This window comes from Leguminivora glycinivorella, chromosome 4, assembly GCF_023078275.1.
Source record: "Leguminivora glycinivorella isolate SPB_JAAS2020 chromosome 4, LegGlyc_1.1, whole genome shotgun sequence".
Taxonomy (NCBI): Eukaryota; Metazoa; Arthropoda; class Insecta; order Lepidoptera; family Tortricidae; genus Leguminivora; species Leguminivora glycinivorella.
In genome coordinates, this window is record NC_062974.1 from 3,985,911 (window position 1) to 3,998,030 (window position 12,120).

At 37.2% G+C, this 12,120-nt stretch overlaps 1 protein-coding gene across 1 annotated transcript in view; it reads left to right on the forward strand.

The window, feature by feature from the left end:
* LOC125225159 overlaps positions 1–12,120 on the forward strand; it is a 71,956-nt gene that overhangs the window by 5,451 nt on the left and 54,385 nt on the right. Inside the window, exons 5-6 of the mRNA XM_048128736.1 lie at positions 10,306–10,455; positions 10,728–10,855. Of these exons, the coding sequence (XP_047984693.1) occupies positions 10,306–10,455; positions 10,728–10,855 (278 nt within the window). The remainder of the gene's footprint in view (positions 1–10,305; positions 10,456–10,727; positions 10,856–12,120) is intronic.

Below are 12,120 nucleotides of genomic sequence, written 5' to 3' on the forward strand. Positions count from 1 at the left end.
ATGCAAATGCCGTACAAACTGAAAACTCATCTTCCCTTATTCGTAGCTTATTACATGGTAAATATCGCTTTATCAGCAACAGTTTTCAGTAAATAGTATACCTAATATATTTATTAAACATTACAGTATCACATATTAACTATGTAATGAGCTATCTTGAGAAGTAAAGCATAAACGTGACGAATAATCAGGAAAAGAAGCATATAGAATCGCCCACTTATTTATACAGTTATATTTTGAAAATGGTCCCTTTTCCCAAAGAATCTTATTTATTTGAATCTATTCACACTATTTTCCGTAGGTACTCTACTCAGCATGAAAGATGAATAAGTACCTACCTAGTGACCCTTTTTTTTTTGCAGAATCTTGTTCTGTGAGATTTGTATTATTATTCATAATTTAATTTATTAATCTTATTTTTTTCTGCTTTCCTTTTTTTAATAATGACTTTCTTGTTGGGAGACCAAATTAATTTTATTACATAAGTAATAAAATTAATTTGATTCGTATAAACGAACCCGCTTATATGAAAACACTTTTTTTTTTGTTAAATTTGACAGTCGCCAGGATCCTTATCAGGAACCACCCGGCAAATCACTTATTAAATTAGAAAAAAGGTTTTTTTTTAACCGTTTTCATACATTATAAATTTTTTAATCATGTGAGAGACCCGTAGAAACAATAAAGTCAGTCTCAAGTAAATGACGACACATGTAACAATAAATAATGATAAGGAATTACAAAGGCAGCCTTTATTACTAGCTTACTGAGCCACTAAATTCATTCCCTGAATAACTCGATAACAGTAAGAGAAAAGACAATATTTTCTTACAGAAATTAATTGTAATTTACCTAAAGAACCGTCCCCTAATATTAACGGAAATCAATAAAAATTCTTTGTAGATAATAATCTACCCAAACTCGAAAACCAGGCAAGCACAGAGTAAACTCTCTTTATAAAGCAAGTTGCGTAAGCCTTTATTTGCACTAGGTCCATTTATTTATCTACGTATATATTAATATGTATGTAAGTTCATTTATTGTATCTATATATGTTTATTTTATAATAGAATCAACTTGTACTTAATCATTAAAATCTCATACTGGCTTTATAATGGCGTCCACCAGACTATCTCTGTTTTGCCCAATGGTTGACTGATAGAAAATGACTTAAGGCGTTAAGTTCGCCATTTGTACTTGTTATTGTTAATTTGTGCAATAAAGTTCAAATAAATAAATAAAACTTTATTCGTTTTGGAGCCTAAGATATGCGATAACAGACACACAAACGTGAAAGTAGAATTAAAATCTCAGACACTTTCTTAATCGTTACTTCTCAACGAAAAGAGAAGACAAAATTGTAAACATACTCGCAATGATGATAAATAGATTTATCATTTATCAGATCAGTAATTTGTCCGAAGTAACAGCAACTTGGAAAAAGTTTCAATGTTAATTGAATTCAAACCAATAGGGATGTGTGTGTAACATTACTGTTGGGTACTAAAAGTAAATTTTATTGGTCCGCAATTGGTGAAATAATTTTGAAATACGTTAGTGCGGGATACAAACGTTTAAGCGTTTCTTAGAATAAGCACAGCATTTATAGTAGCAAGTTTTGAATCTATTTTTTTTTTATTAATTAGGTAGGTAAGGAAAGTCTACCATATTTATTAAATAATTTGGTTTAAATTTCAATACCTCAAACTGTACCTACATGGTGGGCAGGAACAGGTTAAAATAAGCACAGCATTTTTAGCAGCAAGTTTTGTGTCTATTTTTTTTTACGATGTAGGTAAGTATGTAACTAAACTACTGTATTTAAATAAACCAATAACTTTCACTTTGAAGCCATGCCACTATCTGAAGAAAACACTAATATACTACTTTTAAATTTGACATTTTTGTAGGTAGGCAGGTTTAATTACTTACTAATTTGTTTGTTTTTGGTATAGTATAGTTAAATAAACAACGAAACCACCTAAAGTAAATCACATATCGATTGCCAATTTTTTTGTATCTCATTATAATGGCAATCCACTTAGGTCTCATTCTGGTCAAAGTGGAGAAAAATCATTATAAAATGTAAGCGAAAACAAATATTGGACAATTGAAAAGCGAGTATTAAAAAAAAATAAAAACGATTTTTGAAACGTACATATTTGCTTGAAAACATCGATCTTGAGTCACTTATTAGTATCAAATTTTTATTTATTAAGTGAAAACTGCCACTTTGCTAAATACATAAACAAAAAAAATATATTAGTGATTTTCAAATTAGTGTTTCTCAAGAGAAATAGCTAAAAATATTTTTTGGAAAATAAAATAAACGTTGGTCAATACAGAGATTTAGACCCTATATCAATACGAAAATCGAAATATTGTTTTTCAGTTATAGGATCACTCCGGATCAGTAGTGTCGTAATACAATCTTTACAACAAGAACTTGTTTACCGAATTATGTCATTAACAAAATATAATTTATTCCCAAAGGAAGAAACTAAACCAGTATTGTTCTAAACCTGTATTGTTCAGTTCTGACTTTTATACCCTTTCTTCAGGATTTAACTGTTTTTCTTTTAAACAACATGATCTAATAAGAGGTAATTTATTTATTCAAGATGTCATAATCATAACACTAGCTCTTTCAATAACTAGCTCGATTAACTGCAGTTCCGTAATAAGTAAACAAAATCAGTTTATAACACAGTGGGTACAACAATATTTCTTCAAAGCAAGATTTTTTACATGATAATGCAGAGCCCTCAGGGCCTTACCGACTTTAATGATCATAACAACGCCAGTCCATTCAGGTTTTCAGAAGGTCCCGAAATCGGTGCACCATGCGTCGGCCGTGCAGCCCCATCATCGCTGTTAGTAGGACCAAATGTAGGAAGCACAATGTTGTGGTATCGGCAGCCCGAAGAAACTTCACTCCGAATGGTGGTATGAAAGTTGGTCAGCAGATTTCAATCCGTTATCTCTGAAATAATTCACAGTGTTAAAAGATGGCTAGGTAAAACGTATCCCACTTCTGAATTTAGCATTTTGGTTATATAATGAAACGTTTTTATTTTATACTTGTACTAGCTTTTACCCGCGGCTTCGCCCGCGTAATAAAAGTATTCATTAACATTTTCATTTGGATCCGTAGGTTTCTCTGTAGGTATATTTATCTGCGATTATTTCGATTGCACATAATACTTTTGCTTGCAATGATTGTAGAAATATTACACATCGACCACAGCGTAGGTAATTCTATATATGCTGGGGAAACCTTTATAAACATCCCACATAGCCCGTATTTCGACACTATGATCGGTGGGTAAAAAGTACTTTTTTCTATTATCCCTTACAATTTTTTACATTTTGCTTATACTTATCGCAAACGTAATCTTCAAGCAAGCAAACAACGATCGTCTTAGAGCACATTGATTGTAAGAGACCGCCGACCGATTATCCGTATCCCTCTAACGATACCCATATTATCCGTATCCGTATCCCTATCCCTATCTCTATCCCTATCGCTATCGCTATCGCTATCGCTATCGCTATCCCTATCGCTATCCCTATCCCTATCCCTATCCCTATCCCTATCCCTATCCCTATCCCTATCCCTATCCCTATCCCTATCCCTATCCCTATCCCTATCCCTATCGCTATCCCTATCCCTATCCCTATCCCTATCCCTTATCAAGATAACACTTTAAGTTCTCGCGCTTTGTACACATATTTAAAGTCACATACAGGTCGAACGCGATTAATTAACATTATTTTTACCTTTTTTCCCAACGTTTCGGCCAGGTTGCACTGGCCGTGGTCGCGGAAGACTGACGTCCCAGCAAAATGTCACCGGAGATGTAAACAACACAAAACTACCCGATATTAATTTATATAAATGTTCGGGGTAGACAAATAAATATAATCTACCCGCTTTTAGTTAATGTTTACTTCCCACCGCACGACACACAAAAAAAAAAGGTAAAAATAATGTTAATTAATCGCGTTCGACCTTATCAAGATGTTTAATGATTTCTTATCAAGTGCTAAAATATAAAGTTTCATGGTTTTATCTTTTAAAATTAAGAAATCCCATACAAACTTTCAACCTCTTTTTCAACCCCTTCATCCCTTTTTTTCGAAATAAAAAGTAGCCTATGTTCTGTCTCAGGGTCTAAAGATTGTCTGTTCCAAATTTTATCAACATCGGTTGCGTGGTTTAAGCGGGAAAGCGTAACAGACAGACAGACAGAGTTACTTTCGCATTTATAATATTAGTATGGATGGATAGCACAGTATAAGGATATATCAGTAGTTAATCTCCGGCAGCGGCGGCGCGGTCGTTACTACTGCGCAAGGTCACGCAGGGTTGTACAACGTTACTATAATCGACTTCGTACAATGTAAGTTGTTGTAAATCTAATAGGTACTATTAACTGTAAGTAGGTTTTAGTATAACAATACCACGTCATGACACCACATTAGTCAGTATTGAAGACACAAAAAATCATTATAAATATATTACTCTCATACGCGCAATAGTAGATTGTGTAACAATAATTGCAAAAGCGTTAATTTAAGTGTTCATTTTATATGTTTTCTCTAGAATACACCCAATCCATCACAATAAAAAAAAGATTCGTTTGAACTAGAAACGTAGGTACCTACTGTCCTACTCGTATTAGTAACTGTGTATGGCGCTATGCTAGTACCAACGCTCTTTCTACCTTTTTATCTAATAAAGATTCAAGTACGTATTTGTTTCTTAAATACTGACGAAATCATATTTACATAAAATGTTTGAATAGATGTTTGCACAATATTTAAGTAGGTACCAAACTTTCGAGCTAGATAGATCGCAGCATCTACCTAAATGTCGTTACAGATAAATCCTTATTGATTTTAATGTGTCATTCTAGCTTTAAATCTCACTTTTACGCCATTTACGTAAGCAATAATGTACCTAACACTGCAAATATATAACAACCACTTACTTTTCTGGGTGTCTAGGAATTCTAAAGAATGACATTTCCGCATTTTGAGAACTTTCCATACACCCATAAACACTACAGTAACGAAAATATGTCTTCGGTGCTGACGTCATTTTCTCCCGAACTCAACACGTCAACACAGCGCGCAAACGCGGCCCCGACTGTCCAGCCCAATAATCACCAGTTTCGCATGTTTTCGCCGCATGCGAGGGGAGGGAGGGGGACACACCGCGCGGCGTGAAGTTTGTAAGAAGAGTTATTACTGGTTTTATACTGTGTGGATAGTATGGATGGATGAGAGATCATATCAATTCAATTATGCGACCGAGTATGTTAAAGGGGTATAATATGCAGCCTTTTGTCTAAAATAATAATCAACGTTTTTACTTCAAGAAAGGTAACTAACTTCCAAGGAACAAATTAGCTTTACTCAAATGTCATATGACCTGTAGTGACTACTAATATGATGAAATAACTAACTTCCAAAGAACAAATTAGCTTTACCCAAATGTCATATGACCTGAAGTGACTAATATTATGATAAAATAATTGTAAACATGTATTTGTATTCTCCATTTAAGCGATCCTAATTAAATTTGTTTTTGGGATAAATTTAAATATGTAATTCAATTGGCAAATATGGGACATAATAAAACTGCGTTGGATATAAATCAATGACACCAATTATATATTTACTCGTTAGAAACACATCAAATATTCAACAAGGGAGTAAAATCATAAACATGGTTACTATTAAGTTACGTATAATGAAATAGTAAAATATGCTTATTTTTAATTACAATTTCATTAGTCAGTTTCATCAATTTATTCAGGTAGTTTTCATTAATTAATTTTCATAGTTAAATACAGGTAATTATTATTAAATAATCAGACATAAACAGGGTTGTAGAGTTGTTTATAACGAAACACTAAAACATTAACTTTTTAATTACATTTTCATTAATCCATTTCATAAATTAATTCAGACAATTTTCATTGAATAAATTTATAAATTAATTCAGGTATTTATTAAATAATCAGATTAAGGTACTTCAAATAATTTCATAAACTAATTCAGACAATTATTATTATTATATAATCAGATTAAGGTACTTATCTCTGTTCGTGGCGCTGGTAGAACTAAAAGTGACTGCTCGCCGACGAGCAGTCCCTTTTATAACCAGTCCAGGTAAACTTGCCAGACCGACCCGGTTTCTTTGTCTACCGACATTATTGCCATAAATTTAAATGTTTGAGAGAAACGTACCTTAAAATGTTACAATTATTAAACATTATAATGGCAAATCCAACACGCCCTTATCGAGACACTGAAAAGTTCGTCAATATCAACCTACAATTCTACGGGTGACCTTTCCGGACTTGGAACCCGACAAACAAGAAACCAACGCCATGACATGGTGTGCTACCGCCGACGTGTGTATGGCCAACGCACCATTGGAGGGCGACCAGCTTGTCGTCGCCATCCGCAAGTTGCAGTGACTATGAAGCCATCCAGGAAAATGTTGTTTATGAGTGATAACAATGGAAACGATCATACTAGTTTTCATAACCGTGAAAAAAAAGAGGAAGTACCCGCTAGAAAAATAATGTCAACGAGTTAAAAGGAGCAGCGTCTAGCCGTCTACGTAGCTTTCGCAAATCGTTTACACAGTATAGCAGTAATAACGCTTCTTACAAACTTCACGCCGCGCTGTGCGTCGGAAAACTACCCTCGCACGCAACAAGTACATGCGAAACTGGGAAATATTGGATTGGACAGTCTGTGTTGACGTGTGTGTGTAAATGACATCAGTGCCGAGGACATTTCGTTACATCATCATCATTATGTATGGAGAACAGTTCTAAAAATCAGGAATTCCTAGACATCCAGAAAAATGCCGACCGCGTCGCCCCTGCCAGATATTCACATACGACTCAGTAGTCAGTCGTCCTTATTTTGTGTTGCCAGGGTAAAGGCTTAAGGTGGGAGCAGTTCCAGGAGCTGTTTGTTGCGAGCTAATTCCTAACCTAGAAACGTGGTAGTAAGGTCACGTGTCTAACCTTGAATGCAGGTGAGTTCATTTCATAACGTTATTTAGTGAATTGTGGACCCCATTTGTGGAAAGTTTGATAGTACCTACACTTGACGAGAATTATTTGAAACGTAGTGATTATAAAACTCCGAAAATCGTAATTATTGTTTGTGCTAAAATTATTTAGTGTCTTTTAATCATAAAACAGAGATTCTTATTCTGATTTTGTTAGTTTCCAAGATCCGTATTCTGTAACGTTCCGTGGTTTATCAAATTTGACAAGTTATTGCCAGTATTAGAGTAATCTACCTACCCCTTAATTCGTGATCTATCTCGAATTGTTTATTGTGTGAAAACAGAAGCTACGCATATGAAATTGTATGTTGCAGTGTGCTACAGTCAAGTCTACACAACGTGTGGTATCTAGGAATGTGTGCCATCACGCCAGTATCGCAGAAACTGCAGCACAGGGAGAATGGGAAAAAAGGGGAAAGTTTTCTTTCCAATTGTTTATTATTGAATTTTATTCAGTGCCATGGTTAAGCAGTTTAAAAAAGCCGTTTTATTTAGTAAAGGTTTAAAGACAAACAAACACGTGCTCACACTTGTTTGTCCATTTCAAGTTTTATTTTAATATCAGAGAAAGTTCATAAAATAATAATTGTTAAATCTCATATCTAAGACAATGCCAGTCGTTGTTTATTTGTGAATTTGTTTCCCTTTGAGTTTTTACTTCGGTAAACAATGAAACTGATACCGTGCAAATTATTATTTCAGTAATGGCCAGCTATGAAACGACGTCGCGTCGTGATTTCATCTGATGCTGCAGCAGCGATAGCAGTGGCAACTGAAGCCTTGAGCTTTCGTGCGTGAATTGGTCATCGTGAAGTCTACGAATAAGAACACACCTTTGGACTCTGATACTTTATCTGGTGAGCAGTTCTCATTTTATTGGGATATTGTTGCGATGTTTGTTCTGTTTAGATTGTGAATTCTAAACAGAATGAAACTCATCTGTTGCTAATGCTAAAGTAAATTCATTTTTTTGGTAAACATTAGTTTGCAATCGAAGAATGAAACTCGTTGTTTTCATGGTTATAAAACGTAATTTTTATTTTGTACCATATTGCTATGTGTTGCTTTGGCTCAGACTGCGTACACCATTACAATCATTCGTAAACGTAATAGGAGTAAAATTCGGATCTATTTTTCCGTTTCTGTGCGGCCACGTGTGGGTGGCGTGCGTTTGGTTTGGTGGTGTAATCGGTCGATGTTGGATGCCGTATGGAGGTAGTCCATATTCATGTGATGAACACCGGGTAGAGGTGGTTCATATGTCGCCGTGTGTCAGCTGTATGACGTGTGTCAAGTTGCCGAATGGATGTAACTCACCTGAGCACTGTAACTCATTACCTTGATTCTGATTTAGTGACATTTTGATCAGTGAGATCAACACGTTGAGTTTCATTCTACTATTGTTGACTTATTTTGGTACCTACATACAATTTTGAAAAGGTTTTTTGTCCTTAACTAAAATGATAGGACAAAATATAAAACTGGTAAAGTTGACTTTTTGGTCATGTTTTTAGTTAGTTTCATAATAAAGAAAAAGTGAAAGGCTTTTTTAGATCTTACAATTTTAATTGCGGATTAGTCGTTGTTTTGCGAACCGTGAATTTTAGGTAGTTCTGTGACAGCAAACAAATAGGTTAACATTTAATGGGCTCACGATAGATTGAGGAAAATGCCAGATAGCCACGTACCATTTGATGATTTAGATGTAAAGATAGCGAGTGTAATATTGAGAATGAGGATCTCAGTTCGGCTGGTCAGACCGTACCAGAGGCTTCACCGTAGTCGTAGCCCGTTAGAAGTCGGTATCTGCTGTGTGCAGTCCGTGGGTGCGCGATGCGCGGGGAGCTCTGGCGGAGGTCGGGTCTTGCAGAGACCGTAGAGTCACAGGGTTGACTCGGCGATCCCGTGGGGATGCGCGTAGTGTGTGGTTATGGTATAACCAATAGGCCACGAATGAGATACTTGTTTGGATTTTATGAAATTAAATGTGTTGAAGATTTTATTGTGAAAAAAGACAACATTTGGTACTCGGTTGTTTTGGCATTGCGTATAGTGTGTAAATAATGCTATCCATTTTATCAAATTTAATATTTTGAAGATTTTATTGGGAAGAATAAATAACTAAATTGGAACTTGGTTGTTTTGGCATTGCGTATAGTGTGTAATAAATGCTATCCATTTCTTGAAATTTAAAGTTTTGAAGGTTTTATTGTGAAGAATAACTAAATTGGCACTTGCTAATTAAACAACCGTTTTGGCATTACGTAATAGTGTGTAAATGCTATCTTAAAGTTTTTAACGTTGATCATTTTACTTTGAATTACCGAGTTTCTTTGAGATTTCGTCAGGAGTGACCGAACGGTGTACTTTGCGTGTCTATTATTGTTGCAGAGTAAAACACACGAGGACGTGTGTAAGCGCAGGAAGGCCGTGTCGGAGACAGACCGGATATTGGCACGGATAGTCAATTATAGCGCAGCGCGCGAAGAGTTGCAGCTGGACAGCTGACGTCACAACCAACCAGTTGTCCACCCAACCAGTTGTTGTCCCCACTTCGTGCGCTAGGACGGAGCCGGGATACCTGAGACCCAACACTCTCTGGCGGACCACGCTAGAGACAAGAAGTCTTAGAGCCTCCTCGGAACTGTCCACGCTATAATTGTTCTAAACCAAGTTGTTTACCTATCAGTTATTGTAAAATTTAAAGTGTGTAAAATAAATCGTTGATTACTATCGTCTTCGTCTCAATCCTCGATGACCCAGCAACGCCCCGATGTCTGAAAATGGTGCCAATCCTGACCTGTCCCCGACATATATATAATATACTCTCCCAGCCGATTTCGACCACGGCGACTGTTTCAATTTCCATTTCGTCGGTGCGCTCGCATGTGACTCGCATAGCCAAGTTTGTTTACAAATACCCGTGCACATGACGGGCAGCAAAGCACACCATTGGTATATTATTAAGTAATAGCCGCTGGTGGCGCTGGTGGACGGGTTATTAGCTCATCCCGTCTGATGTCCAGATCCTTAAGTCGACGGGATTCAAAATTGGTAGGTAATTTGTTTAGCGACGAAAGATCACACAGGGCGGTCCAAAATATTACCAATGAATCAAAAATAAATTGCAATTTTGCACCTGCTCAGTGGAATAACAAATGCCCAATAGTCCATGTAACCCATATTGTCCAATTTGTCCTCAACAGCAATCCTAAGTGATGACGCAGCAGTGTGGTTCTACATCAGAATGAACGCACTGCGAGCTCTGGCTGCCCTCTGTTTGAAGATCCCTAAGGCGGCCTACAGTCTCGTGGAGCCCAAGACATTTGCAGCTCTGAGAAATATTAACAAAAAGTGTGAGTCCGTACATCTCCCACCATATACCACGCCTGATGGAAATCGGTCACCGTAACCTATGGACGCTTGCAACTCGAGGGGTGTCACATGCGCATTGGCGACCCATTAAAAACTTGTACACTCCTTTTTTGAGAACTCCATACTGTAGTTCATCGGGAATATCTCGGCAGGGAGCCACAGCCCGGAGCGTCCGCGGGAGAAAATACGTAGTATACAAGAAACAAAGTATTTCGTGATAGAATAATAATCACCCAAAAAATTTACATTACAGTTAAAGACAACCCAATCGAAGCCCAGCGTCTAGCTGTGCAGTGCTACATAAATCTCCAGACTTACCACGTGAGCATGAAAGCTATGCTCAATGTCGACTTCGTGCAAGAGATGCTCAACATTTTGCAGGTACAAAACCTCCAATTCTTAGCCCCTGGCCCGTGCGTAGGCTGGACATTTTTTTCATTTTGTTTTTTGGATTTGGAAATTTTTATGTGGTTTCCACTCAGAATCGCGAGCTCTTTCAATCCTAATAGGAGAAAAAAAGTGTCCCAAAGTTTTTTTCCCATTCCGTTACCATTTTTTCATACATTTTGTATGACGGTAACGGAATGGAAGGTTTAAAAAATGTATGGAAATCTTGGGACATTTTTTTTCTCCTATCAGGATCAAAAGACCTCGCGATTCTGAGTATTATACACGTATAAAATACCCATGTTACAAAATAGTGGGATGGACTTTGAAAAAAATGGCCCAGCCGAATGGCATTTCTGCGACGCAAAACGCCACAGAAATGCAATCTATCTCGCTCTATCACCCTTGTATAGGTATTGGCGCGACAGAGCCAGACTGCGGCTACGGGGCCTGGAACGCCGTTATCAAGTAACTGAATTAATAATAACCTTGGTTAATTACAGCTTAAATTGTCTGTGACGGATACGGGACAAGGCGTTTGAGGGGTAATAAATAACAGCACAAAGAATAAACGCAATATTACCAAATTAAATCGCTATAGAGGATTGATGATTAAGTACTGTCCAATTAACCGAAATAAAATATTACCATAATTACCACAGAAGACAATCATTTATTGTGCCAAATTTGATGAGTCTAGTAGCACATCTCGGACACTGGCGATCAAATATATGGAGTATTGCAGCCACCTGTGGGACGGCTCAGCCAAATACCAACTCGCTGCTTTGGACTCAGTGGAGCGCAGAGCCAGGAGGATGATTGGCGACAAGAAGCTAACGGCCAAGTTACAGTCTTTGGCCCATCGGCGGAAAGTCGCTAGTCTGTCGGTGTTTTACAGGTTGCACTTCGGGGAGTGTGCTCAAGAGCTACACGAGCTTATTCCACCGTCCCCATTCTACCATCGGACTCTTAGACGCTCGGCCGGTCTCCATCCTTACTTGGTGGATATTCCACAAATCCGCACGAAGCGCTTTGCTTCTTCTTTTCTTATGCGCACTGCCAAGGAGTGGAATTCCTTGCCGGCGGCTATATTTCCGAGCTCATATAACCCGGCAACCTTCAAATCAAGAGTGAACAGGCATCTTCTGGGCGAGCTCACTCCATCGTAGGCCACGTCTTTGCCTTTGGCTAGTCTGTGGTCAAGAGTAAGCCCATTTATAATATAAAAAAAAAGAGGCGCGTTCCTAGCACACAGTCTA